At 66.5% G+C, this 27,435-nt stretch overlaps 2 protein-coding genes and 2 non-coding genes across 15 annotated transcripts; all 4 read left to right on the forward strand.

Moving 5' to 3' along the window:
- Nucleotides 1–165: 165 nt before the first annotated feature.
- Nucleotides 166–19,131, forward strand: EIF4G1 (eukaryotic translation initiation factor 4 gamma 1). 12 transcript variants are annotated; one of them, XM_052803717.1, is made up of 35 exons: nt 166–269; nt 1,460–1,520; nt 2,885–2,993; nt 3,095–3,181; nt 3,482–3,514; nt 4,140–4,160; nt 4,730–4,903; nt 5,258–5,357; nt 7,133–7,245; nt 8,337–8,429; nt 8,515–8,581; nt 8,946–9,830; nt 11,084–11,172; nt 11,375–11,561; nt 11,840–11,973; nt 12,227–12,364; nt 12,557–12,730; nt 12,810–13,007; nt 13,274–13,420; nt 13,515–13,751; nt 13,837–13,941; nt 14,353–14,506; nt 14,614–14,714; nt 14,812–14,914; nt 15,035–15,137; nt 15,785–16,041; nt 16,136–16,251; nt 16,420–16,592; nt 16,749–16,874; nt 16,967–17,048; nt 17,281–17,379; nt 17,504–17,638; nt 17,728–17,809; nt 17,891–18,031; nt 18,147–19,131. In XM_052803717.1, the coding sequence occupies exons 3-35, from the start codon at nt 2,919–2,921 to the stop codon at nt 18,326–18,328; spliced, it is 4,911 nt and encodes a 1,636-aa protein (XP_052659677.1). In that variant the 5' UTR covers nt 166–269; nt 1,460–1,520; nt 2,885–2,918; the 3' UTR covers nt 18,329–19,131. The 12 variants fall into 12 exon arrangements, with proteins under 12 accessions (XP_052659677.1, XP_052659680.1, XP_052659681.1 ...); XM_052803720.1 differs by having other exon boundaries at nt 15,047–15,137; XM_052803721.1 differs by having other exon boundaries at nt 12,245–12,364.
- On the forward strand, nt 11,218–11,294 carry LOC128149744 (small nucleolar RNA SNORD66). The gene has a single exon (XR_008237810.1). It is a non-coding gene; the product is annotated as a small nucleolar RNA SNORD66 (small nucleolar RNA).
- Nucleotides 12,406–12,481, forward strand: LOC128149745 (small nucleolar RNA SNORD66). The gene has a single exon (XR_008237811.1). It is a non-coding gene; the product is annotated as a small nucleolar RNA SNORD66 (small nucleolar RNA).
- Nucleotides 19,132–20,729: 1,598 nt separating the features above from the next.
- On the forward strand, nt 20,730–27,413 carry FAM131A (family with sequence similarity 131 member A). Its single transcript, XM_052804964.1, is given in 7 exon segments — nt 20,730–21,170; nt 21,172–21,215; nt 22,920–23,044; nt 24,035–24,128; nt 24,390–24,572; nt 24,768–24,896; nt 25,337–27,413. Coding segments are annotated over 7 exon segments (1,077 nt in total). The 5' UTR covers nt 20,730–21,114; the 3' UTR covers nt 25,783–27,413.
- Nucleotides 27,414–27,435: the final 22 nt, after the last annotated feature.

Raw genomic sequence — 27,435 nt, forward strand, 5'->3', positions numbered from 1 at the left:
CGGGAGGGGGCGTTCCCCGCCCCACCCCGTCGCCGGGGCGAGCGGAGACTCCTCCCGCCCCGCCCCGCCACGTGACAGCGGCGGCAGGGGCGCGGCGCCGGCGTCACGTGCCGCGGGCGGTGCCCAGAGCGGCTTCAGGCTCCGCCCCCGCGCGCCCCTCCCCCGCGGCGGCGCCCGGCCCCGCCCCTGCGCGCGGCGCGGCTCCGGAAATGGTCGTGCTGCGCTGCGCTGCGGCTGCGTCGGGCCGCGCGCGCTGAAGGAGACTGAAGGTAACGGGCGGGGGCGGGGCGGGCGCGCGCCGCGGGGGGGCGGGTGGGGTGGGAGGGGGGTACCGGTACCGGGCCGCGCGCCGCCACCCCGGGCCTCGCGCCGCCGGGCCCCTCCGCGCCGCCGCCGCTGCTGCCGCCGCCACCGCCACCACGTGGGCGCCGCCCCGCCGCCGCCACCACAGCCGCCGCCGGCCCCCTCCCTTGCCCTGCCCCGTCCACGCTCCGCTCCCCGCCGGGCCCGGCCCGGCCCCGCCGCCCCGGTGGTCCCGCGCGGCGCCGCTCCGCGCTCACGTGCCGGCCGGTGCGCCCCGCCGCCGCGCACGTGCTCCCGCCGCTGCGCCCGCCTAGGCCTGCCGCCGCTGCCGCCGCCGCCGCACGTGGTGCGTGCCCCGCCGCCCCCGCCCCGCCCGCCCGTGCCGGTGCCGGTGGGGCCGCGGGCCATGGCGGCGGCCGGCAGTGACACGTGTCCTTGGCAGAGGCCGCCGCCGCTGCGGGGGGGGGGGGGGGGAAGAGCGGGGCCGCCGGATGCCGCCCCGGGCCCCGCGCCGCGCCCCGCCGCCCCGGCCCCCCCTCCTCCCCCGCCGCCAAGATGGTGCCGGCGCCTTGGGCCTGCCCCGCCGCCCCGGGACGGAGCCGGCAGCGCCAGCCGGCCGGGCCGCCGCCTCGGCCTGGGGGCGAGGCCGGGCTCGGGCCTGGCGGGGCGGGCTGCTCCCGGGCCGCCGCCGCGGCCTGGCCCGACCCCGCCGCCGGGGCCCCCTTCTCCCCGCCTTGTCGTATGTCGTCGTTCTCCGCCCCCCCCCCCCACCTCCACCGCTGCCCCGGCCGGCCGGCGAGTCAGCCCCCACCGCTGCGGAGCCCTGCCTCCCGCTCCCCCGCTCGGACGGGGCCTGGCTGACCCGGCCTCGGGCAGGGAGCCCCCCCCGCCCCGACTGCGGGCCCGGCGCTGGCCCGCGGGCCCGGCCTCTCCCGGCGCGGGGGAGGCAGCGGCCGCGGCGGCTCCTCCTGTTGCAAACCCCCCCGGCGGTTCCCCTTCCCCCCGTCACCGGGACGGGACCCGCCTCGCCCCGGGCACCACCGGGCCGGCTGGGGAGGGGGCAGCGTGGGGCCCGGGCTGGGCTTCCCCCCCCCCCCCCCCCGCCCCGGCGGGGCCCGGGCTGATCTGTCTTTCCCCCCTCCCTCCTCTCTCCAAGTCAGTCGGATGAACGGTCTCTGCAGGCCCGCTCAGCCGGCCCAGGTTTTTCCCGCGGGGGGGTGAGTATTCTGCTCGCTCCCGGTTGTGCCGGCGGTGGGGGGGCCGGGGAGGCCGGGTCTGCCCGTGCCGGGGGCTGTCGCCGGGCGTCCCCATCCCCTGTGTGACCACCACCACCACCCCCCCTCCTCTTTTTTGGGGTGACGGGTGCCGAGGCTGAGCTAAGGTGGCCCAGGCCGCCGCATCCCGGGGCTGGGGGAGGGGGGGAAGGTGTGCCGGGCTGCCCGTGCCAGGCTCTCGGTTCCCCAGTGAATAGGGGTCTGGGGGGAGCACCGGGGGGGTGCAGCCCAGCCCCTGCCACCTCCTGAAACCCCAATAAGACCCATCTCCAGTGGGGTTGTGGCTGGGGGAACTCTGTGGTGGGGTGGCAGCCCCCCCCTCCCACGTCAGGGTGCAGCCCGGGGCAGGGGGGGGTCAGGGCACCCTGTGGCCTGGGGGTGCCGGTGCGGCCTGGCGTCGGGGCCGGAGGGGAGACACACACGGGGCTGGGGGCCGGCAGCGCTGACGTGTCCGGACGTCAGGTTACAGGAGACACCGCGGCTGCTCCCTCGGGGCTCACCGGGTGCCATGGGGTGCAGGGGACCCCCGGCGGGGTGGGGGGTCACCGCCTCTTCTTCCTGCCCCGGCGGCCTTTGCACTGGGGCGGGGAGAGCGGCACTGGCTGCCAAGTCCCTCCCGGGACAGCCGGGAGGGTGCCCGGGCCGCCTGGGTGCCGGCGGTGGTGGGGGGCTGCGGGCTCCCCTGGGCAGGGCAGTGGGCCGGAGCGTCAGCGGCGTTGGGGTGGGGGGGGACGCAGGAGCTGCTCCCTGCCCTCCCCGGTAGGCGTTTGCGGCGTGCACCGGGGACCCGGCGCCACCGGCAGGAACAGGTTTGGCCGGCCAGGGGAAGCGCTTAGTAGGTCAGCCGGGGTGGAGCCGGGCATGGCTGACGCCGGGTGCTGCCGGCCCACCCAGCCCCCTGGAATTGGTGGTGGCCTGGGTGCTGGCGGCAGGTCACGGGCACTGGTGCCTGCTTGTGTGGGGTGCCCGGCCGTGCTCTGCGGGGTCACCTCGGGGCAGGGGGTCAGTCTTGCCGGTGGGCACGGCTGGGTTTGGGGCACAACGGGGGGCTTTGCTCCGCAGGGTGCGGGGACCTGCCCGGGCCGGGTGGCCTGGCAGTGCTCACCTCGTCCCCATGCCCTAGTGGGGCAGGAGGGGGTGGCTGGGTGTCTGCGCCCTGGCGTGATGCCGTCCGTGGGGCAGGGCTGGTGTCTGGCTTTATGCTGAGGGGCTGGAAACGCCACATTTTCGGGGCTGACATAGACAGGAGACAGATGCCTGGGGTGCTGCCCGCCTCCGCCTTACGCCCGCTGTCCCTGTCCCCGCAGATAGCGAGGGGATCCTTATGCACAACCCCATGAAATGAACAAAGCTCCACAGCCCACAGGAGGAGCCCCGACAGCCCCGCACCCTGCCCCTTCTCCCGGACTGCCGCAGGTAACTGGCCCTGTCGGGGGGGGGGAGACCCAGCTTTGCCCCCCCCCCAGTTCATGCTGGGGGCGACGGTGCCATCTCCTTCCCTCCCTGCCTCCCTCCAGCCGACATTCCCACCCGGTCAGACGGCACCTGTGGTTTTTAACCCGGCACCGACCTCACAAATGAATACGCCTTCTCAGCCGCGCCAGGTAAGGGCTTTGCCCCGGGTTGGAGGGGGTGACGTGGGGGGATCCAGCAGCTTTCTGCCTCCTGGCCAAGTAGCCCCCACCACCATTGGTGCCCAGGGGTGCGAGGAGCCCCGTGGTGCCCCTCGGGCTTGCGTGCCCCTGCGAGGGGGAGCGTGCCCGTGATCCGGACCACGACGGCTGCCTGGGGACCTCCCGGCCCTGGGATGAGGGGGCAGATGCCTCCAGCCGGGGATGCCCACCGAGTGACTGCTCTTCTCTCCTTCCTCCCCTGCCCCAAACCTCCCTCTCCTCCTCTCTCAGTTTCCAGCAGGGCCTCGGGCTATTCACCAGCAGGTACTAACCCGCTTCCACCACCCCGCATGCTGAGCACTCTGTCCTGACACTGCACAGAAACACCCACCCCGGGCATGAAAGAGCCAGGGAGCACGTGGGGACCCCAGAGCTGGGGGACGGGCTGGTCTGGGGAAGGTGGGGGACACCTGCTTGACTTTGAGGGGGGGGTTTCCTTGCAGTGTCTCCCCAGTTTCCTCCTTGCATGAAGCCTGCAGCATGTGGCTGTGCCTGTGCTAACCCCAGCCCAGGCTGCTGCTTCTGCCTGTGCCCTTCCTCATTCTCCTCTTCCTCTTCCTCCCCACTTTGTGGGGGTCTCCAAAGGCCCTGCGGTGCAGTGCAAGGCTCTGGACCTTCCTCAGCCCTCTTGTGTGGAGGAGCTGCTGGGGACAGATCTGGTGACGTCCTTGGTTCTGCCAGCTGGGAGCCCCTCAAACCCTTCCCTGCACTTTGGGGGTCCCTACAGGGGACCCTGGTGGATTTGGGATGTGTGCACCTGGCAAAGGGCTCCCCAGCCTCCTTGTCCCCTCCTCTGCCAGCCACCCGGTGTCCAAGCCCTGTCCCAATGCGGGTAACTCCTGTCTCTCTCTTTCCCCTCTTCCCTCTGTACGCGTGCGCTTGCTAACAGGGAGGATTCAGGTCTCTTCAGGTAACGCTTTCTCCTTGCACCGGGGTGTGTGCGCGGACCCTTTCATGCCCGCTTGCTGCTGGGCTTGAGCTGCTGCTCCTGGGGATGCTCCTGCCCGGCAAAGAAGCCGGGTCGGGATGAATGGCATGGGCCGGTGAGGGAATAGCCGGCTCCACATACCCTGGCTGTCCGGCTCCGGCACGGTTCAGCACGGCGGGACTACAGGTCCCAGCATTCAATGCGAGCGCCGGGAACTGGTGTAAAGCACGCCGGGACCCGCCACCGCCGAGCTGCGTGCGGCCGTGGCCGGCTCCGGGCGCTGGAGCTGCCGGCCCCCATCGGGCTGGGAGGGGGCCGCGCCGGGCATGAGCTGGGTCGGGTGGACCCAGGCGGCCCCGCAGGTGCGTGGAGACAGGACGGTGCCGGGGTGGGGGGCAGCTCTGGGGAGCACAGTGGGGGCTGCATCCTGGGGCGGGGGGGGGGGGGGGGGGGGCTGGTGGGTGGTGGCGTGGTGTCTCCCTGCTGCGTGCATCGGTGCTGAGTCGGGGTGCTGGCACTCTACCTGACGCTGTGCCCCATCTCTCCCCAAGCATTTCTACCAGAACAGGGCGCAGCCTCCCGCCAGCGCGTCCCGCGTGCAGAGTAACACGACGGCCCGTCCCGGCCCCCCTGCCCATGTGTATCCGGCTGCTTCCCAGGTGATGATGATACCCTCCCAGATATCCTACACACCTTCCCAAGGAGCCTATTACATTCCCGGACAGGTGAGGGCTGTGCCCTGGGCTCTGCGGGAGGGGGCTGGGGTGGGCACTGGTGGGGGGTGTTGCCCGGGGTTGGAGCCCAGGTCTGTTTTGGGGGGGTGGAAGGGGTCCCCCAGGCTCTCTGAGCACCCACTGATTTGAGCAGGGTGTTGCCCGCCTCTGTAGAGGGGTGGCAGGCAGCGCTGGTCCCCATCCCCGCCAGCCCTCCGAGGCGCCTGGTGCCCATTTTGCCTGCATCCTGCTCCCTGCCCTGGCGCTCAGCTGGTTCACAGGCAGGTTTGGGGATACATCAGTGGTTTGGGCATACATCCATGTCCCACAGGGGAGGTAACTGACCTTTCTTCTTCCCCGTTGCAGGGTCGCTCCACGTACGTCGTCCCTACCCAACAGTACCCGGTCCAGCCCGGCGCCCCTAGTTTTTACCCTGGAGCCAGCCCCACAGAGTTCGGGACTTACGGTACAGATGGGGGGCTTGCTCTGCTCCCTGGTACTCTTCCAGCCCCAGCACTTCCCCCGTTTTTTTGCTCCCCTGCCTCTGGCCTACAGTACCCTGTGCTCAGGAGCTGAGCACAGACCCCTCTGCCTTCGCCAGCTCGCTGGGGCCATCTCTGTGACTCTGTTACAGGCTGTTTTAGGGGGGCAGGGGGTGTTGCCTGTCTCCCAGCAGCACTTGAGGGCTGCACATCATGTCCCACCGGTCCATCCACCCCCACCCTTTTCCAAATCGGGACCGTTTAATGTTTAACTCTCCTGGCGGAGGGCTGGGGCAGACTTTATCCCCTGTTCCCCCACATTCACCGTCAAGGTGGTGAGCAGTTTTGTGCTTGCTGACCCCCCCAGCCTCGGCTCCCCGCTCCCCAAGGAGCCAAGCCTGAGGTGCCAGGGCTGCTCCGTGCCTGCCCTCTCCCGGTGCTGGGAAGCGGCGGTGTGAGCAGCCCCCCCCTTCTTCCCCCCCCTCGCATGTGGCCACCCGGGCTGTGACTATATTTAGGCTTGGTCGGTCTCGGGAGGCCCGGCAGACACAGAAATGTGAGCCGAGGCCTCCGGCCTGGCCCCGGCACGGCAGCAAAGCATAACCGGGGCAGAGATGGGCTTCTCCTGAGCCAGGTACGTGCCCGTCCTCCCTCCCTCTTGTCCTGGGGCCCAGCCGGCCCCTTGGAGGAGGGAGGTGGGCCCCAGCAGCGGCCGGCTCCTGCGCTCAGGCCAGGGCACAGCTGCTCTTTCGTGCCCGACACTGGGACATCCCCTGGGTGTCTCTGTGGGGTCCCGGGATGGGTTTTCCCCCTGCCTCCGCTTTGGGGCTGCAGCTGTTCCCAGGGCAGCTGGCAGCAGCGTGCCACTTGCCCGCAAGACTGGGTGGGTGGCCTGGCATGGTGTGCCCTCGACGGGCGAGACAAGCCGGCCCTCCTGGTCCCTGGGGCTGGACAGCTCGGGGGGTCTCCCTCCCTCCCCCTGGCCCATCCCGGGGTGAGAAGCCTGGCCGCTGCCCCCTCTCCCCCCTGGGCAGAGGGAGGGGTCCCTGGCTCAGGCACCAGAGCACCTTGGGCGAGTTCCAGGCTAAGCGCAGCCGGGAAGGCGCTGGAGCCAGAGGGGGCCAGGGCCCAGCTGTGCCTGTGTCCGTGTCCCCCCCCATGCCCGTATCCCTGTGGTGCCGCTCTGGGGTAATGGTTGCGGATGCCCAGGGAGGAGCGGAGCGCCTCTCGGGGGCTGTGCCAACCCTGGATGGGGTCCAGCTCTGCCTCCGGCCCCCGGCACAGCTCCCTCCTCCGGGGGCTCGGGCTGCGCGGGGAGCCCGAGCCCCTCGGCCTGGGTGTGAATGGAGGGTGCGGACGGGGCTGCCTGGTGCCGCCCTTGGGCTGGTGCCGGCCCTGGGGAGATAAGGGTGCCGGCAGGAAGGCGGCTGCCGGTGGAGCCGGGACGCCCGTACCTGGCATGGCCGAGCGTCCCGGCGGGGCCGTCGGTGGTGTGGAGCCGGTGGGCACGGCAGGCGCCCGCAGGGCCCGGCTGGGCGTGGGGGCGGCGCGGGACGCTCTGCTTCACAGGGAAGGAATTCGGTCAGGCCTGTCAAGCGGGTTGGGACGACCTGGGCCGGATGCGATGGGGGTTCACTGCAGAGCGGCACGGGCTGCCCAGGCTTCTGACAGACCCCTGTGTTTGGGGGATCGGGGGGTCCCCAGGACGGGCTTGAAGGATCTAGGTTGGCCGGTCTGACGCTCTCTCCTCTCCTCCCAGCGGGTGCTTATTACCCGGCACAGGGGGTGCAGCAGTTCCCAGCGGGGGTCCCTACCGCCCAGGTCATTGTGAGCCAGCAGCCGCCGATCCCCCCAAAACGAGAGCGCAAGACGGTAAGAAGCCATCCACCTCCAGGCATGGGGGGGGCTCGCGTGCAGGAGGGGACGGTGCCAGCCCCGGGTACCTGTGGTGTGCAGGATGGGATGTGGTGCAGCACGCCGTGGAAGGGGGGGGCGGCACGGGGCCGTGCCCCCCCCAGGCGGGGGGGGCTCAGTGAGGGGACTGGGGTGCGTGACGGGTGTTGGCAACCTTGGCTGTCCCGGCGGGCAGCGTTGTGCTGAGTCACGGCTCCTGGGGGGGGTGGGGGTGCCGCGGCTGCCAACTGCTGTCTGCTCCCGGAGATGCCGGCACTCGGAGGCCTCACGCAGGGCCTATTTATAGCGGGGAGCCGGGTGGCTGCCGGCGTGGCCCCACAGCGGGGGGGCAAGGGGTGCCACTGGGCCAGGGAGGGGGGATGCTGGCGTTTCCTCGGCAGAGGGGCCTCGGTGCCCCTCGGGCTCTGCTCTTGCTGCCCTTGAAGCAGGTCATGTTTGGGGGTGGGGAGGGTAAGACCCCTGGCTGCACTGTGCCCCCCACCCGAGTCCCGGACCCATGTGTGTCCCCCACTCACTTCCCGGTAGGGTGCCCTGTGGCTCCTGCTGCACCCATGGCAGCTACAGTGAGGCTGCAGGTGTGTGGGCTGTGCCTGGGGTGGCATGGAGCTCGCTGTGACTTTTGCGTGCCAAGGCCAGTCCCCTGTGCTGTCCCTGAGGTGGGAGGGGGGTCCCCGCAGCCCCTGTGCCAGTGTAGTGATGCCTTGGGATCCCCTGACCCCCGGAGACATGCACTGGCTTGGGGACACGGTGCTGGCTCTGACTGCCTGGCACGACAGCTTGCAAGGCTTGCCGTGCCCCATGCTGTCCCTGTCCACCGGGCATTGGGACAGGCCAGTGTCTGTGGGGCACTGTGCCCTGTGGGGAGAGGAGGTGGCACCCGTGGGTCCCCAGGCTGCATGTGACCAGGGCAGGCACAGCGCTGAATGAGCCTCTCCTCTCAGAGAAGAGGCTGTCCTGTGGGTGTCGGGCCCAGGGAAAGGGGGTGGCCCATGTGCTGTGTCCCCAACCCCGCTGACAGCTTCCCCTTCTTTGCCCTGACCCGGGGACAGATCCGGATACGAGACCCCAACCAAGGCGGCAAGGACATCACTGAAGAAATCATGTCCGGAGCAAGGACCTCATCCACCCCCACCCCTCCACAGGTAAGGGGACCCCCCCACCGACTCCCTGACTGGGGCAGCGGGATGTGCACAGGGCCCTGCTGAAGTCCCTCTTTGCCCCCCCCAGGCTGGAAGCGGTTTGGAGCCCCAGGCCAATGGAGAGACCCCCCATGTAGCAGTTATTGTCCGGCCAGGTAAGTGCCTGTGCTGGGGGTGGGTGTGCCAGCCAGCAAGGCTGCTGCCAGGCTCCATGTTGTTGGTACCGCGGGGTGCGAGTTGCCAGCCCTACCATTCCTCCGTTCACCTGGGGCTTGTGGGGTCAAACACATTCCCTGCATACCTGGTGACTGGTGCCCCCACGTTGGGTCCAGGAGAATTTATGGGGGCTGTCTGCTCACCCCAGCTGTCCCCTGGAGGACCCCTGTCGTTCCAGTCACCCGTTTGTGATGGGGATTGGCACATCTGTCCCTATTCCTCCTGCAGATGGAGGGATCTGGGGGGGGATGCGGGGTGAGCGAGTGATTGGAGAGCTCCCCATTAATGCCGCCCACCTTGCAGATGACCGCCCGAAGCCGGCGCTGGTGGTGAGCAAGCCCGTCTCCCTGGAGCCCAGCAAGTCGGCGTCCCCGTCACCTCCCCCTCCCCTCATCCCCGAGGTGGAGCCCGTGGTGCTCTCGGCCGTGACGCTGGTGCCAATGGAGCCCCCCATGGATGCGGACACTAAAGTGGAGCTGGGCGAGGCGCCGCCCGACCCTCACAAGACGTTTAGCGCCATCACTACAGTGCCAGGGGCTGCGGAGCTGCCCCTCGTGCCCGCGCCCGACATGGACACGGTGGCCGCGGAGGAGGAGGAGGAGGAGGAGGTCGCCATTCCCCTCCCGGAGCCCACCCCGCAGGCACCCGCGCCCCCCGAGGTGCCGCCGGTGCCCGTTGTCCCCCCGATGCCAGCCGTGCCCCCGGTGCCGGCCGCGCCGTCGCCGCCGCCTGTCGTACCGCAGGCCCCCGAAGCGCCCGCCAAACCCGCCTCCCCCAGCCCCCCGCCACCCCGGGAAGAGCCCTGCCCTGAGCCGGCCGCCGAGCCTGCTGCTGAGGCCAACGGGGTCTTAGAGGAGGTGCCCGAGCCGGTTCCTGAGGTGCCCGTGTGCCAGCCGGTGCCTGCGCCGGTGTCCATGCCCACCCTGGACTCCCCCATCGCCCAGCCTGAGGAGCTGCCCCTGCCCAACGGGGTGGAGGGCACCGGCAAAGCAGAGCCGAGCGAGGAGCAGCCCGAGTCGGACGTCAGCCCCATCTCGGAGCCTGAGGAGCCGGCCCAGCCCAGCACTCCTGCCTCCCCCCCGGCAGAGGAGGAGGAGGAGGAGGAGAGCGAAGGCCCGGGTGAGGCCCAGGAGCGGAGCTCGAGCCCGGCCCCTGCCCCTTCGCAGACCTCGGAGGCGACCGCGCAAGGTTGGGGATGCTGGGCTGGGGCGTGCGGGGCCGCGGGGTGCCCCAGGGTGGGTGTTAGGTAACGTGGGGGGGGTCACCCGGGTGCGGTGCTAGGCATGGCATATGGGGAGGGTATTGGTGAGGGGGATGGGGTTAGGTGACCCAGGACGTGTGGGTATGGGGTGCTGGGGGGGACAAGGTGCCTGCGGATGGCAAGGAGGGGAGAGATGTCTGGGGAATGCGTCCGTATGCAGGAGTGTGGTGTGGGTATAGAGGACTGTATGTGTCGGGGTGCCCTGTGTCATGGGGAATGGGTTGCCATGAGGGAAGTGTGTTTTATGTGATGCCTTATGTGGGGGTGTAGGGCAGGTGAGTTGGGGTTGTATCTGAGGGCTGTCCCCAGACGTCCGGGGACACGGGGAGGTGCAGTGGGTGGAGGGGTGGCAGGGGAGATGCGGAGCTGTGGGGCTGTAGCTGTGTGGGGCACCCTGCATAGGGGTATGCAAGTACATAGGCATGCCTGGGGAAAGTGGGATGCCCTGGGGATGTGCTGGGGCAAAGATATGTCTCTCTTTTTTTTTTTTTTTTTTTTTTTTTTTTTTTTTAAGCACCCTGCACAGGAGTGTGGGGGTTACATTGGGGTACCGTGGGAGGGTAGGGAAGATGGGTACACAGTATGTGTTCATACAGAGCACCCTGTGCAGGGATACAGGGGGCCATAGGAGGGTGACCTGGGGGCAGTTGTGCTTCTGGGGAGCACCTCTGTATGGGGTGGTGTATAGGGGTGCCAGGGAGGGGAGCATAAGTGGGGGCAGAGGTGTGTGTGGGGATGTCCCCATAAGGGCTGCCCTGCAGAGGGGTGTGGGTGTCTGCAGGGATCCTCCTCCAAGGAGGATGGAGAGCACTGCGCTAGGAAAGAGGTGTGGATGGAGTGCTTCTGAGAGGCACAGGGTAAATTGGGGTGCAGCGGACAGATGGGGAGAGGTGTGAGGTGTGTATGGGATGTACTCTCAGGTGCACGCTTAGGGAGCGGGCTGCCTTGGTGGGCTGTGTGTAGGATCCACAGGGCTGCAGATGTCCAGGTGGGTACACGGTGTCTCTGGGGACGGGGGCTGTGCTGGGGTGGCAGGACCACATCCCCATGGCTCCCCACGGCCCCATCCTGAAGCTTGCCTGGTGTTACTGGGGCCTCGCTGGTGATCCTGGAGCTGCTGTCAGGGTATGCAGGGGACTGGGAGGGTTCCTGTCCTTCACCTCCCTGCCTCTCCTCCCAGTCGCCATGTCGGTGCCAAAGAAGAAGCGAAGGATGAAGGAGCTGAACAAGAAGGAGGCAGTAGGCGATTTGCTGGATGCCTTTAAAGAGGTGAGTGTCCCAGGGGTGTCTGGGGGTCACCCTGTGTCACGTCTCCTCCTGTGATGAACTCTGCTTTGTGCCATCGTGTCTGGGCCACTGATGCTTTGTGATGGTAATGAGGATCTGAGGGGGGGCAGATGCCTGGGTGCAGGGTGGAGGGGGCAGGACTAGGCTCACCGGGGTGACTGCTGTTCTGTCCCTCCCGATGCAGTCTCAGATCAGCGACAGTGCCTCGGAGGCGGAGAACAAGCCCCCCACGTCCGCCCCTGCCCGCGAAGCAGAGGACGCAGCCCCCACCCGTCCACAGGAAGAATGTGAGGAGACGTGGGAGGAGAAGGAGGACAAGCTGGCCCCAGAGAAGAGCAAGGCTGCTGACCAGAAGTACCGCTACAAGGAAGGTGAGCCGTGCCTTGGCCCAGGCCTCCGCTGGGAGCCACCACCTTTGGACCCAGCAGTGGGGAGGGTGGGGGTGGCATGGCCCGGGTGTCCTAAACCTCACTCTCTCCTCCCATCTTGTCCCCAAGCCTGGCATGGGGTGGGGGACAGAGGTCCCAGCGCGAGGGTCCTGTCTACCTCCCACCTTGCTGGTCCCCGCGTGGGCCCGGACCTGCCACAGTTCAGGGTGGAGGATACAGGACAGGCCACATCAGGGTCTCCCTCTTGCCCCCCACTGCAGAGCAATGGAAGCCGTTGAACCCTGAGGAGAAGAAGCGATATGACCGTGAGTTCCTGCTGGGTTTCCAGTTCATCTTTGCCAGCATGCAGAAACCCGAGGGACTGCCCCAGATCACAGATGTGGTGCTGGACAAGGTCGGTGCGGCCCTGGAAATTGGGGGAGTGTGGGTGGTGCCCGGGTGGGGGTCTGGCTCCTTTTTGTGCCTTGTCAAGGCAGGGTAGGGACTTACCTGCTGTGCTCGGGGTCCTGTTGCAGCATCTGCAACGAGCCTTGAGCCCGGGGTTGGTGTGGGGGGGGCACCTCTGGGGCCTTCTTTCCAGTTCCTTGTCCCGGCGCTGAGGCTGGGGGATGGATCCATCCCGCTCCTCTGCCCCCGGGCATCCTCAGCCCTGCGTACCTTCGCAGGCCAACAAGACCCCACTGCGGGCACTTGACCCCATCCGCCTCAGCGGCATGAACTGCAGCCCTGACTTCACTCCCTCCTTCGCCAACCTTGGCCGGCCCGTCATGGGCAACCGGGGCCTGGTGAGTATCTCCTCACTTCACCCACACTCTACCCCTCTGCCTCTCTGTGATGATCAAGCCTTCGAGCCACTGTGTCTGGGCCACTGATGTCCGTGATGGAGCTGAGGATCTGAGCAAGGCAGATGGGGACACCCCAGGAGCCAGCTTGGCTGGTCCCAGAGCAAAGGGCTGAGTTTCTTCTCCCCATGTTAGCCCTCAGGGTTGGGTCCTCGCCGCTCCCAGCAGAGCCAGAGGAAGGAGCCCCGCAAAATCATTGCCACTGTGTCCCTCAATGAGGATGTCAAGCTGAACAAGGCCGAGAAGGCCTGGAAACCCAGCAGCAAGCGTGCTTCCGAGGAGGAGGATCCTGAGAACATCAAGACGCAGGTGGGAGCTGGGGCAGGTGGGCGGTGAGAGGGCAGCGGGGGGACATGCCCGGTTCTTGCTGACCCTGCTGTCCTTGCAGGAACTGCTCCGCCGCGTCCGCAGCATCCTCAACAAGCTGACGCCCCAGATGTTCCAGCAGCTGATGAAGCAGGTGATGGAGTTGTCCATCGACACGGAGGAGCGGCTCAAGGGTGTCATCGACCTCGTCTTCGAGAAGGCCATCTCGGAGCCAAACTTCTCTGTTGCCTATGCTAACATGTGCCGTTGCCTTATGGGGGTGAGCAGGAGCTGGGGGGGTCTCCCGCCGAGCTGGCAGGGGTTTGTTTGGGGGCCTCAGCTGAGCTCAGCAGGGTGCAGGTCCTTCTGTGTGGGGTGGCAAAACTGGGGTGTATGGATGGAGGACCAAGTCCAGAGTCTTAGCAGGGTATCATGAAGGTGTAGGGCAGCTTTTATGTGGTTTGAGCAGTGCCTGGGCCTTAGCTGGCCAGCTTTTGGGGAAGACACGACTCATGCTCCTTGCCTGACTTGTACTTCTCACTGCAGCTCAAAGTGCCCACAACAGACAAGCCCACGGTGACTGTGAACTTCCGCAAGCTGCTGCTAAACCGCTGCCAGAAGGAGTTTGAGAAGGACAAAGATGATGATGAGATCTTTGAGAAGCGGCAGAAGGAGATGGATGATGCCAGTGCTGTGAGTTGGGGTGGAAGGCTGCAGCTGAGGGCTGGCGTGGGTGCTCTCAGGGCAGCTCTGGACTCTGACCTGTCCTGTTGTGCCCTCCCTGCAGCCTGAGGAGAAGGCACGCATGAAGGATGAGCTGGAGGAGGCGCGGGACAAGGCCCGCCGGCGATCCCTGGGCAACATCAAGTTCATCGGAGAGCTCTTCAAACTGAAGATGTTGACGGAGGCCATCATGCACGACTGTGTGGTGAAGCTGCTCAAAAACCACGATGAGGAGTCTCTTGAGTGCCTTTGCCGCCTGCTTACCACCATTGGCAAGGACTTGGACTTTGAGAAGGCCAAGGTACCCCTTGCCCTGCCCTGCCTTGCCTTGCCCTGCCCTTGGCTTTGGGAGGGATGTGACTGACCGTGACTCTGTCCGTCTATAGCCCAGGATGGACCAGTACTTCAATCAGATGGAGAAGATCATCAAAGAGAAGAAGACATCATCCCGAATCCGTTTCATGTTGCAGGATGTGATCGACCTCAGACGGGTAAGGCGTGTGGCCTGCTATTGCCCGGGGACTGTCCTCTGTCCCCTGCTTGGTCCCATGGAGCTGCTGGTCTGTGTCCTCTGAGTGCCAGCAGTCCGTGTGTCCCCGGGAGGGGGGAGATGGGTATGTAAGCTGTGGCCAGCCCCAGAGACACCATGCTAGCCCCCAGCCCTTGGTTAGCATGGTAGTGATAGTGGGCACACAGTAACTGGCGGCTGTTTAATGCAGGGGGGCTCTGGAAACTGAGCCCTTTTGTGCCAAAAGCTGCCACAGCACACAGGGAGCTGTGATGGCCGAGGCAGGAGACCGGCCTGAGGCTTTGAGGGTGGGATGGCTGGGAAGGGGGAATGCCTCAGCCTCCATCCTCCAGTCAGCTCAGTGCCCTCTTCCCTCCTTCCCTGCCCTCTGCAGAATAGCTGGGTGCCGCGGCGAGGAGACCAGGGCCCCAAAACCATAGACCAGATCCACAAGGAAGCAGAGATGGAGGAGCATCGAGAACACATCAAAGTGCAGCAGCTCATGTCGAAGGACAAGAGGAGAGGACCCCCCGGGCCATCCTCCAGCAGTGAGTACCCAGGCTTGGGGGCACCTGAGGCTGCCAGGAGTGGGTTGCTCCCACTGGGCACTGCTTGAGGCCGGACTGTGCCTTATGTCTGTCTCCCTTGTGCCCAGGTGGGCGCGGGAGCCTGGTCGCAGATGATGGCTGGAACACGGTGCCCATCAGCAAGGGCAACCGGCCCATTGACACCAGCAGGCTAACAAAGATCACCAAGGTGAGGCTGGGGGTACAGTGTGGGCAGCTGAGCCGACTGCCTGGCCCAGATCCTGCCTTGGTGTGGGGTTCAGATCTGACTGTCTCTCCACCTGCAGCCTGGATCCATTGACTCCAACAACCAGCTCTTTGCGCCAGGTGGGCGGCTGAGCTGGGGCAAAGGCAGCAGCGGAGGGTCTGGTGCGAAGCCTGCAGATTCAGGTAGGCAGTGTGGGGCTGGCTGGGTGCCGTTGGATGGGGCGGGAGGGGCGACCCTTCCCCTGGTGGTTCCTGTACCCAGGGAGGTGCCGAACTCTGAGACTCCCCTCTTTTCACGCCCAGCATCTGATTCAGGGCGGCCAGCCACGAGCACCTTGAACCGCTTCTCAGCACTCCAGCAGTCGACCCCTGCCGAGAGCCTGGAGTCCCGCCGCGTGGTGCAGAGGTGAGGGGCCAGCCCTGCCTTGGCCTGTGCGCGTGTTGGTCTGCAGCCAGGGAGGAGCCCTCTGAATTGGGCAGTGGTTGGTCAATATGTAGGCAAACGTATGGCGTCTGGGCTGGAATAATCCCCTGTGGCAGGGTGGAGCTCAGAGCTGGTGGTGAGTCCTTGCAGTAAAGAAGGCTGACCCCACCCTGGGCTTCCTCCCTATTGTTCGGCAGTTGGGGGACCACACCTGGGTGCTGGGTCCGATCTGGGGGTCCTGGGACCAGATGGACATTGATGGGCTGGAGGGAGTCCTGCAGAGGCTGAGGCACGAGGTCCCCAGGGAGAGTTGGAGTTGGGTTTGTTCAGGAGAAGAGGAAAACAATGGGGAACTTGCCACAGTCTGCAGCAGGGGGAAGGTGTGGGCAGCATGGGGCCAGGCTCTGCTCAGCTGTGCCAAGTGACAGACTGATAGGCAAAGGGCATGAGTTGGAATAGGGGAGAAACAGGGAAAAATGTTTTCCCCTGAGGGTGGTCAAGTGCTAGAAGAGACCCTGGAAAGGGCTGGGATTGGAGTGGGACAACCTTGCCTCACAGAACTCTGCAGTCTGGGGTCAGGGAGGATGGCGATGGGGTCTTCATACTGTGTCTGTCCTCCCCCCACCCAGGAGCAGCTCCAGCCGCGACAGGTCAGAGAAGGCTGGGGACAGAGGGGACCGGGAGTCTCGTTCGGAGAAGGGCAGCGACCGCCTGGAGCGTCCTGACCGGGGTGAGCGGGCAGACAGGAACAGATCTGCCCTCACCAAGAGGAGCTTCAGCAAAGAGACAGAGGACAGGAGCCGAGAACGGGAGAAGCAGGGTGGCCCCGAGGCCGTGCGCAAGGCTGCTAGCATGACAGAGGAACGGGACAGGAGCCGAGAGACCAGTGAGCTGGGGAGGAATGGTGTCCTGGGGGTCTGGCTGCAGCCTGGGGCTCTGCCTGTCCCAGGGGGTGCCTGATCCTTGCGCTCTCCTTGCAGTTAAGCAAGAGCCAGCACCTCCCGCAGCATCCCCCAAGCCTGCGCTGTCGGAAGAGGAGCTGGAGAAGAAATCCAAGGCGATCATAGAGGAATACCTGCACATCAATGACATGAAGGTGAGGAGGGGGTGGCCAGGCACAGCTCCATATGACCCCTGTAACACGCCATCTGCTTCCCTGGGCAGTAGTAGTGTTGGGCAGGGTGCCGGCAGTGCCTGAATGAGGAAGGGGGGGGGAGCCAGGGCTGGCTGTGGGGCAGTACTGACCCCCCACTTTTCCCCGCAGGAGGCCCTGCAGTGCGTGCAGGAGCTGGGCAGCCCCTCCTCGCTCTACATCTTTGTGCAGAATGGCATCGAGTCCACGCTGGAGAGGAGCACCATCTCCCGCGAGCACATGGGGGTCCTACTGTGCCAGCTGGTGAAGGCGGGCACACTCTCCAAGGAGCAGTACTACAAAGGGTGAGGGGCTGGGGCAGCCTGGCCCTGACCTGATATTTGCCTGGCTTTGAATTTGGCCTTGCCTTGAGCAGGGCTCATCACTGAGACCTCCTGAGGTCCCTCCCAGCCAAGGGCACGGGGGCTGCTGGATCCCAACGGCCCCCCTCTGCCCTGCAGGCTGCGGGAGATCCTGGAGATCGCGGAGGACATGGAGATTGACATCCCGCACATCTGGCTGTACCTGGCCGAGCTCATCACCCCCATCCTGCAAGAGGAAGGTATCCCCATGGAGGAGCTGTTCAGGTGAGGGCCGTGCCCCTCTGCGGGGCTGTTGCAGGGTCCCATGGGGGGCTCCTGGGGGCAGGTAGCTCAACCAGGTCTCTTGTGCCCCACAGGGAGATAACGAAGCCCCTGGTGCCCATTGGGAAGGCCACCACGCTGCTGGTTGAGGTGCTGGGCTTGTTATGCAAGGGCATGGTAAGTGTATGGGGCTTGCGTAGCTGCTGACTGCTGCCTCCAGGACTGGCAGCCTGTTTGGGGGGGGCAGCTTGCCATGCGGGGACTGAGCCCCTCTGCCACCAGAGGGGACGGCAGGGGGCATCCCTTGCTGTGTCTGGGTCATGGGGCTGGCATGGTCAAACTGTGGCATCCCCCTTCCTGGAGATGGAGGGCATGGGGTGCTGGTGTTGACTGTCTGTCTGGCCTGCAGAGCCAGAAGACTGCAGGCAAGCTGTGGCGGGACGGGGGCCTGAGCTGGAAGGAATTCCTGCCTGAGGACCAGGATGTCAACAAATTTGTCACAGAGCAGGTGGGAGCTCAGCGTTGGTGAGGGGCAGAGACGGGCCGTGGGGGGACCCTCGGTGGTCCTGCTGCCAGGAGTGTGGTGTTCCCCCATGCTGCCTTTAACAGCTTGTCTCTGCCCGCTCCCCCAGAAATTGGAGTACACAATGGGGGACAGCTCAGACACACCGAGCCGCAAGGAGCTGACCTCAGAGGAGCTGTGCAAGCAATTGGACAAACTGTTGAAGGAGAACCCGAACAACCAAAGAATATATGACTGGATCGAGGTGAGGGTGTGGGTGCAGCGCCCACAGGTCTGGGGCCTCCCTCCTGACTCCCTCCCCACCTCACAGCCCCTCTACCATCCCTCCTCCAGGCCAACCTGAGCGAGCAGCAGGTCTCGTCCAACACGTTTATCAGGGCCCTGATGACATCCGTGTGCCACTCGGCCATTGTCTGTGAGTACGAGGGTGAGGCGGGGGGGGGTGTGGGTGTCCCCCTGCCCACGCTGCCCCCCTGTCATGCCCTGTCTCCCGCAGTCGAGAACCCCTACCGCCTGGACGCCCTGGTCATCCGCAACCAAGCCAAGCTGCTGCAGAAGTACCTGCGGGATGAGCAGAAGGAGCTCCAGGCACTCTACGCCCTGCAAGCCTTGGTGGTGAAGTTGGACCAGCCTCCCAGTGAGTGTCGCGGGATGGGTGGGCTGAGGAGGGGGGGTGGCAGGCGTGTCCCCACCCCAGCAGGGTGGCTGGTGGCTGGGGAATGGCAGAAGCCCCGCTTTGTCCTCTCTCCCAGACCTGCTGCGGATGTTCTTTGACGCCCTCTACGACGAGGATGTCATCAAGGAGGAGGCTTTCTACAAGTGGGAGTCCAGCAAGGACCCGGCCGAGCAGCAGGGCAAAGGGGTGGCTCTCAAATCGGTGACAGCCTTTTTCACCTGGCTCCGGGAAGCCGAGGACGAGTCGGACAACAACTGAGCAACCGTGAGGAGGAGGAGGTGGGGAGAGAGAGCGGGGCACCCTGGGGAGTGACTCCATCCCCTCCCACCCCCGGCCCCCCTGGACTTGCTGATGCCAGGGCCGAGGGACCTACTGTGCCCCCCACAGCCCCCTCTTTCTTTTCAGTTCTCCTCCTCTCCCTCCTCCCCCTGTCCCAGTTCTGTTTGCGAGGCCTGTACTAGTTTGTCACGATGATAATAAACGGATGCTGATGGAGGCGGCTGTTGCCGTGGGTCCCCTCAGGGCCCCTCCTCTTCCCCCTCCCAGCGCAGGCACACCGGGTCTCCAGGAGCGGGGCAGAGCACCCCCAGACTCATGTCATGGGGAGGGGGGATGGGATGGGGACATATCTCTCCCCTCCTCTCCCCCCTCCTCTTCTTCCTCCCCACTTCTTGCTGAAATATAGAGAGATTATATATATATAAACTTATTAAATTTGGTTTGGGGACAGGAGCGTGATTTCTCCCCCTCCCCTGTCCTCTCTCTATTCCTCCATCACTGCCTGGACCCCCCCTCTATGGTTTTTTATTTTAAATATAAATCATTCCCCCCCAGCTCCTGCTCTGACACCTGGGGAGGGTGCCGGGGAGGAGGGGGGGTGACCCCTTCTCTCTGGGCCAGGCTGAGTCCCCGTCCCCCCTCAAAGCCCCCATCCTCCTCCCAAACGTTTAAGGCCACAATTGGGCAAGCGACGGGGCGGCCCCCCATCCGCGTCCCCTGTATTTATAGAGCGCCGGATGTGACGAGCCGCACGTGTAATTATTAAAACAAGGATTCAATTACTGGTCACGTGAATTTGTAAATAATTTTTTTTTTTGCTTTTTTTTTTTTTCTTTATGGAGTATTTAATTGAAGATTTAAAGGCATCTTTTCACCTTAAAACTGGAAATAAAAGAACATTGCTAAATAATGCCCCGTGTGCCGCTGTTGCCGCCCCTTGTCCCATGTCCTTTGCGCCTGGGCTGGCGTGGGGTGCCAGCCTAGAGCCCAGGCAGGGGCCAGCCTCCCCTGGCACCCCAAGGCAGATGGTAGGTACCCCCCCCACCCCTGGGCTGGGAGGGTGGCAAGGGGGTCGGATGTGCCTCCAGCCAGGCCCCCTGGGCCCCCCCTCGCCAGCTCTGCCTGGCACAGGGTGTCCCGTGGTGGAGTGGGCAGCCCTGCCAGCACCCTAGCTGTGGAGCAGAGCCCCGACATTCCCAAATGTTCCTTTTCCCACAGGCACAGAAGTGGCAGGACCTGTGTGGTCTCCTCGGGCTCTGCCTTGGGGCGGCAGGAGCTACGGGCCGGACTGCCCCCCACACCTTCTCTTTTGGGGGGGGATTTTTCTCTCGGCACCCTCCTGCCTTGTCTTGCAGGTGGGGTGGAGATTGGGCAAGGCTGAGCTGCCCCTGGCCCTGCCCGGGGTCCCCAATGGGGTGTCCCTGTTGGGGATGGAGGCTGGTCCCCCTCAGGGCTGGTCTGGTCTTTGGTGCTTTGGGCTGACTCTTGCTGAGTCACCCTGGCTATGGCCCAGAGGGTACAGAATAATTAACCAGAGGCTGTTCCCCAGATTAGAGGCTGATCTGTCTGAGCTGCAACCCTGGCAGCACTAATGCTGGGAAGCAGTTGGCAGGGAATGGCCGGCAGGGCCTGTTGGGGGGGGGGGACTGGCCAGGAGCTCCCCCTGCCCTGGAGTAAGTGAGTGAAGAGGGAGGCCCTTTAGGCTGCTCTGGTAGTCTGCTTGCCAAGGGGGAGGGTGGCACCCTGGCAGTGCCCTTCTGTGCCAGGGAAAAGGTTCTGCAGTGTTAATTGCCATCATTAGGTTTCAGAACGAACAGACAGCTCTGGCTGCAAGTTAACCCCTCGGCCTGGCATCAGTGCTGGCCTGGATCTCCTGCAAGGGAGGTCGCTGTGGTGCCGTCAGAGGTGATGTCCTAAAGCCTGCACCCGCCTGCACCCACCTGCCCCAAACCCAGCTCCGGCGAGGCGGGACCCCCGGCCCCATGTCAGGGGCTGTAGCTTCACTCCAGCAGCAGCAGCCCCTCTGTGGGGGTGGGGTTGGGGTGGGGGAGGCAGGGCCTGAGCCCCCTTGTCGTGGGCAGGCCCGGGGCCGTGTTGCTGGAGGGTCCCTGCCCCTTGTCCCCCTGCGGGGCTCGCTCGGGGCCCCCAGCGTCGGGCCGTGACCCTGCCTGGGGGGGGACCGGGCCCGGGGCCGGGGGGTGGCGGGGGCCGCGGCGCCCCGGGGCCGGGCGGGGCGGCGCTGTCCGCGGTGCTGGCACGGCGCTCTCCGCGGTGCCCGGCCTTCCTCTTCTCCTCCTCCTCCTCAGCCCCTTCCTCTTCCTTCGTCCATCCTCCTCCTCCTCGCGCCCCCCTCCTCTTCCTCCGTCCCCCTCTTCCTCTTCCTTCATCCTCCCCGGCTGCCGTCATCCCCCTTGTCCTCTCTTTCCTCATCTCCCCTTCCTCCCCTTCCTCCCAGCCTCCCTCTCCCCCATCCTCCCCTTCCTTCCTCTCCCTCACCCTTCACCCCCTCGCCCTTCTCTTCTCCAGCCTTCCTCCTCCTCCTCTCCCTCCCTCTCCCCATCCTCCTCCTCTTCCTCCCCGTCTCCCTCCCCCCTCCCGCCTCCCCCGTCTCCCTCCTCTTCCTCCCCCAGCAGTGACGTCTCTGGACGTGCTGCTCCCCGGCCCGGTGCAGGCACCGCTCGGGGCTCCGGCACCGCGGCCCGGCCCGGCCCGGCCCGACCCGGCAGCAGCCTCCGGTGGGGCTCGGCCGCTGCCCGGGGCCGCCCATGCGGCCGGGGGGCGATGCGGGCGGCGCGGAGCCAGCGGTAGTGCCCGCACCGGGGCCCCCCCGGGAGCATGGGCTGCATCGGCTCCAAAACCACCATCGGTGGGTGAGCGGCACCGGGCTGGGACCCGGGGCGGGGGGGGGGGGGGGGAGTGTTCGGGGCCCATGGCGGGGGGTCTTAGGGTATGGAGGGTGTAGGGGGGGCTGTGGGGAGGCTGCTGTGGCGTGGCCGGGGGTGATACGATGAGGGTGTTGGGGGCTGGGGGGATGTGGGAAGGTGGGGGGGCTGCTATGGGGGAGCTGAGGGGGTCTAGGGGTTGGGGTGGCGGTGTATGGGGTGTTTTATGTGGATTGGGAGGCTATGGGGGCTGGGGATATGGGGAGGTATGGAGGTGGGGAGGGGGGGCATGCAGGGTTGGGGTGCCTAAGGATGGGGGGGGTACAGGGAGCTTGAGGGGCTCTGGAGGAGGCGGGTACATAGAGGGGGATGTGGGCTCTAGATGGATGGGGGTTTGGGGCCTGGGGAAGCTGTTCTGGGGCAGCTGAGTGGCCCAGGGGGTGCGGGGAGATATGGGAGGTGAGGGTGTGTCGGGGTTGGGGGGACTGAAAGGGCTGGGGTGCAGCTCTAGGGAAGCTGGTGGGTGGTGTGGGGAGTGCAGAGGGCTGAGAAGGAGGTGTGGGACTGGGGTGTTGTTCAAAGGCCTGGGAGATGATGGGGGTGCTATGAGAGGGATAGAGGTGTTTGGGGGACTATTGAAGGGGCTATGGGGGCTGGCAGGGGTGTGCTGCAGGGTGTGGGATGCAACAGGGGTGTTGTGGGGGTGCTGCAGATGTCCTGGGGGTGCTGCAGGAGGGATGGGGGCGTTGAGGGCTGTGGCCGTGATCCGAGGGTGTTCTGGGGGCTGGGGCTGGTGCGGGCTGGGACGATGCTGGGGGTGTTGCAGACACGCCGGGGGGGGGGCCTGGGGGTGGTGTTGCTAGGGGGTTAGGGGTATTGATGCTGGAGCATCACCACAGGGTGCCCCTGCCCACAGCTGGGGATGGGGGCAATGCCATCAGCAGTTTCTCCAGGAGCCAGGGGCTACCACCAGATGGGGGTTGGGGGGAGCACTGTTTGGCCCCCCATATCCCACCTCACAGACAGTTTAGATCAGCCAGGCCCACCTTGGTGCAGGGAGAATGAGGCCCCTCAGGGACATCCTACCCCGGCCCCTTGGGGGCTGGCCTGGCCTGGGGGCTGCAGTGATAGGGGACCCTCCCTGGCCCCGGTGCTTGGGAGTCAGTGCCTGAGGGGGCGGGGACCCATCTGATCAGGATGCCGGTGCCAGGAGGTCAGGCTGTTGGGGCAGAGGACGGCTGCAGCTGCTTTTATTGCCCCCATCCCTTTTTGCTCCTTTCCCTCCTGCCCCAGAGATGGGGAATTGGGGAGGGGGATTTTGGACATGGTGGAGGGGCATCGGCCCCCTGCCACAAGCCCAAGCACCATCTCCCTCCACACGTACCTGGCCCAGTTCGTCCCGCCCCAGCCTGGTCCAGCTGCCCCCACCCCTCCCAAAACAGCCGCCAAGCTGGGACGGGCGCCCGGACCCCGGTGCCAGGCTGGGGCCGTGCGTTACCGCTGACAGAGGCAGAAGAGTTGCCCGAGCGTGAGTCACCCATGCCGCAGCACCCAGCTGCTCCAAAGCAGCCCTGCAACGAGTTGTGTCTGGTCTCAGACCAAGCAAGAAGCCACTGTCCTGGGGTGGGGGGCTGAGGGGGTTGCCGGCAGGACGGAGGTGCTGACACCGGCCCCGGCTCTTCCCGCAGTGGCCGTGGACACGACGCTGTGCGTGGAGTGGAAGGAGGTGAAAGCACTGTCGCCACTGAGTGCCACCCGCCCGCTGCCCCGCCTGGTGCGCCAGGCCTCCTTCGACAGCCAGGACTTCCTCCAGGTACCGCCGAGCCCAGCCGTGCCCGGCCAGGGTGCCCGTGTGCCGGTACCCCACGGCGGGGCACCCGGCCTGGCTGTGGCTGGGGGTGCGTGGGGCTCCGCTGCCCACCCGGCCCTGCCAGCTCGCAGCCGGCTCCGGGGCTGCTCTGACGTCAGCCGTGAGCCGGGCTGTATCCTGGGAGAAATCAGTCCACGGTGCCTCGTTGCCATGGCAATGCAATTTGTTGCGCGCCTCCAAATCCTGCATCGCTTCCCCCGTGGCCACGGGCTCGGGGCCTGGCGTGGCCAGGACGGGCAACGAGGACATGCAGCGGGATGTTCTGGCATGGCGGGTGCTGCCGGGGAGTGGGCGCCGGGGAGGCCGGCCATGGTGGCCTTGCACGCGCACGCGTGTGCGTGCGCGCACAAGCTGGGGGGCACACTCAGTGGTACCAGGCGTGCACACGCGTGTGTGTGCGCGGGTGCATGTGTGGAGGTGCCTGTGTGTGTACAGTGAGTGCACGTGTGTGTACAGTACATGCACACATGGAGTGAGCACGCGTGTGCGTGCAGTGAGTTCATGTGTGTGCACGGTGAGGAGGGCCCTATCTGCAGTGAGATGTGTGTGTGCAGCGAGTGCACGTGTGTGTCTATGGTCAGTGCATGTGTATGAGTGTCTCTGTGCGTGTGTGTATACATGGGGTTATGTGAGCCGGCACTGAGCGTGTCTGCGCGTGCACATATGTGCATGCACATATAAGAGCGCAGGCGTGAGTGTGCACACAGGCGTGCGTGTACCCACTGCCCTGTGCGTAGCGGCTGTGACATCCCTCTGCACATGTGTGCTTGTGTGCCTGTAACACGCTTGTCTGCACAGACACCCCAGGACCCACAGGTTGGGCACCAAGCAGGGCCGAGCCCCCTCCCGGGGCACAGGGGTCCCAGAGGGGGAGCGGTGGCAGGGGGTGGGCAGGGTGGCCGGGGGCCGTGACGCCCCTGTCCGCTCCGGCAGGTCAATGTTGAGGACACTGTCGAGATGCTGCCCAAGTCGCGGCGCGCGCTGACCATCCAGGAGATTGCCGCCCTGGCCCGCTCCTCGCTGCACGGTAACCGCTCGCCTGGCCCGGGGGCATCTGGGGAAGGGGGGGCGGTGTCTTCTGTGGGTGAGGGGGCTGGGCTTCTTGGGGAGAGCATTGGGGGTCAGCCTCTGGGATTTGGGGGGGCTTAAGGGGTCCCTGGTGGCACCCAAGAGGAGGGCATGGGGGTGCCAGGTCCCAAGGGCTGGAGGCAGGGGGTGCCGGGTCATGGGCTCTGCGGAGGCGGCTTGGGGTGCCCAGGGGGTGCTGACGCGGGGGCACATCTCGCAGGCATCTCGCAGGTGGTGAAGGAGCACGTGACGAAGCCAACAGCTATGGCGCAGGGCCGCGTCGCCCACCTCATCGAGTGGAAGGGCTGGTGCAAGCCGGTGGAGCCGCCCGCCGCCCTGGAGAGCGCCTTCAGCTCCTACTGCCACCTGAGCGAGGGCGAGCAGGAGGCACGCTTCGCTGCCGGTGAGCACCGCGCGGGGCACGGCCGGCGGGCACGCTCCTCCTCTGCGGCCGAGGACAGCGCTGGTGGGGCGGGTTGTCCCTATCCATCCATCCATCCATCGGTACCATGGCACCGTGGGCACGGAGGCAGTGGGGCAGGGGGGATTTTGGGGGCACCTCCCAGTGCGTGCGTGACCCGTGCCTGTGCCGTGCCAGGAGTGGCGGAGCAGTTTGCCATCGCTGAGGCCAAGCTGCGAGCTTGGTCCTCGGTGGACGGGGACGACTCCAACGACGAGTCCTACGACGAGGACTTCATGCCCTCCACGGAGAGCTCCCAGCCCACCGGTAAGCACCATGGGGAGCAGGCACCCACCAGGCAGGCAAGGTGTCCTGCTGCTGGTGTTGGTGTCCTGCTGCCAGTGCCAAGGGTTGAAGGAGTGGGGTGCCCAATGCCTGGCCACTTTCCTCAGCCTGGCCACCCCCTTACGGAGCAGTGTCCCTGCCTGGCACCACGGCAAGCAGTGCCCGTGCCGGGGATGGGGAAGCCCTGCAACGTGACACCATCCCCGGTGCCAGGGCATACTTTGCTTTTCCTTTGGTGGTCACTGGTGGCACACATGCAGCAATTTGTGGGCAAAGGGGATACAGAGCCTGGCATGGGACTGCTTCCATCCCACTGCTCCCATCCTGCGGGGCACAGGGCTGGGGGGGGGGCGGGGGGCGCAGCTGGCAGCCCGTGGTGCCATCAGCCCTGGACTGACCCTGGGCATCCCGGTTCTCTGCAGAGCTGCCCGGCACGGTGCCCGCCAGTGCACTGCTGCGAGACCTGCTGCAGGGCCACCTGTGCCAGCTGGGTGTGCGGCACGGTTCCTGCGAGCCGGAGAGCGACTCCTCGCACACCCTCTCCCCCGAGACCCTCTGCTCCAGCCTCTGCAGCCTGGAGATGGTGTCCCCCTCCGAACTCACTGCCAAACTGCTGGGCTCCCTGGGGAGCGAGGACCTGCTGCTGCCCAAGCTGCCCCCCCCGGCCAGCCAAAGTGCCTTGCGGGGCCTGGCACGGCTCCGGTGCCAGGACTCCCTCTACTCCGTGTCCTACGCCGAAGCCTGCCTCTCGCCCGCTGAGGATGAGGTGGTGCTGAGCAAGGACTTCCCGCTCCGCCGGAAAGTCTCTGACGTCGCCTCCTCCGGGGTGGCATCGCTGGAGGAGGAGGAGGAGGCCGAAGAGCCCTGATGCCCCCCTGGGGTGCCCTGCCTCTCCCGGCGGGGGTTCAGCCCCCCCGCCGCCGCCCTCCGGCCGGACCCCACACTGGGCGAGGGACGGGCCCTGCCGCTGCTCCCCCTCGCTGTCTGGGCGCAGGGGGGGGTTCGGGGGGCCGCTGCAGCCCCCCCAGCCAGTGTGCCCCCACCATGCCCTGGCCCCGCTTGGCCACAACGTTGCCCTCCTGGATTTTTGCATGAGAGCGGGAAAGGGGCACAGGGAAGGGCTTTGGGGGGGAGGTCTGACACCTGCCCTGATGCCCAGATGTGCCCCCCAAAACTGATGGGACGGAATCAGTGGGGCTGGTTGTTCGCATGTCCCCCCCCTCAAACAGCCCCGGGCTCATCTTTCAGGCACAGCCCCCCCCCCCCCGCCCCGTTGGCATGGCTGAACCTCTCTGAGCATCCTGTGGTGCCCCCGTGCCGTGCCCAGCACCCTCGGCTCAGGGCGGCGGAGGGATTTGGGGAGCTGGGGGCTTTTCTCCTCTCTCCCCGGCCGGCTTTTATCGGACTGAGTTTTAAACTGTGAACTGCTGCCTCGGGGCACGGGGCCAACAGGGGTGCCGGGGGGGGGGCCGCAGGTGTGCCGTGGCTTTCTATACTTTTGTACGTGTATGGGGTCGGCACGGGGAGACTGTGGGGCCGGGTGGGGGCCGGGTGGGCATGGCATGGGCCCCCGAGCTGGGGGCTTTGGGCCACCAGCAACAGCACCCCCAAGCCAGCCCCGCGGCAGGGGGCTCAGCCCAGCCAGGGACCCCCAAGTCTGCCGTGGGGCAACGTGGGGTGGAGAAAGGGGGGAGGCAGCGGGACCGACGTCCCCGTCACTGAGTCACTCACCCCTAGCAGGGAACCAAGTGCCTACACGAAGGGCGACCAGCTCCCCCGTCCTGGCCGGGGGTGGCACCCCAGCTCCGGGGGCCCCCCAAAGCTGTGCCGGGGGTCCGGGCACGCCATTTGGGGGAGGAATGCCAGTTTTTGCCAACGCTTGTGTCCCCCTTCCCGCATGGCACGTGTTCTCGTGGAGCCGCTCGCCCGCTGCATGCTGCTCCTCGCCCAGCCCGGCCACGGCCCCCCCCAGCCCTGCACCCCGGGGTGCCCCCAGCACCCGCTACGCCCCTGCTCCTGCGCACCCCCCCCCCCCCCCCAGCACCCTCCATCAACCTCCGCCAGGCACAGCACTCGTTCCCCCTCCCCGCCGTGGGGTGCCCAGCGTGGGGCTAGCTCCCCTCTCCCTGCATGGCCAAGCTATGAGGAGGTGCAGGGGCCAGCAGGCCTGACGCCATGCCGATGGGCTCCCTGCCACCCGCCACCACCCCCTTTCCGGCAACAGCGGCTGCTCCCCGCGGCACCGGGGTGGTTTGGGGGGGGGGGGGGGGGGGTACGGGCTGCCTGCAGACGGGTGGAAGGCTTTGCTCTGTCTCTGTGTGTGCGCACGCGTGTGCACACCTGGGAGCATATGTGCGTGTGCACGCGTGTGCATACCCGCGGGAGCTGCCTGAGCCCCCCGCCCTGCTGCGGCGGCACCCGTCGGGTACCCATGGGGTGCCCACACCCCGGCACCCCCTCCTCCATCCCGCCAGGTCTCGAATAAAGTCCATCGTGCGAGCGCTGCGCCGGGCACCTCTTC

Source organism: Harpia harpyja, chromosome 12 (assembly GCF_026419915.1).
Source record: "Harpia harpyja isolate bHarHar1 chromosome 12, bHarHar1 primary haplotype, whole genome shotgun sequence".
Lineage (NCBI taxonomy): Eukaryota > Metazoa > Chordata > Aves > Accipitriformes > Accipitridae > Harpia > Harpia harpyja.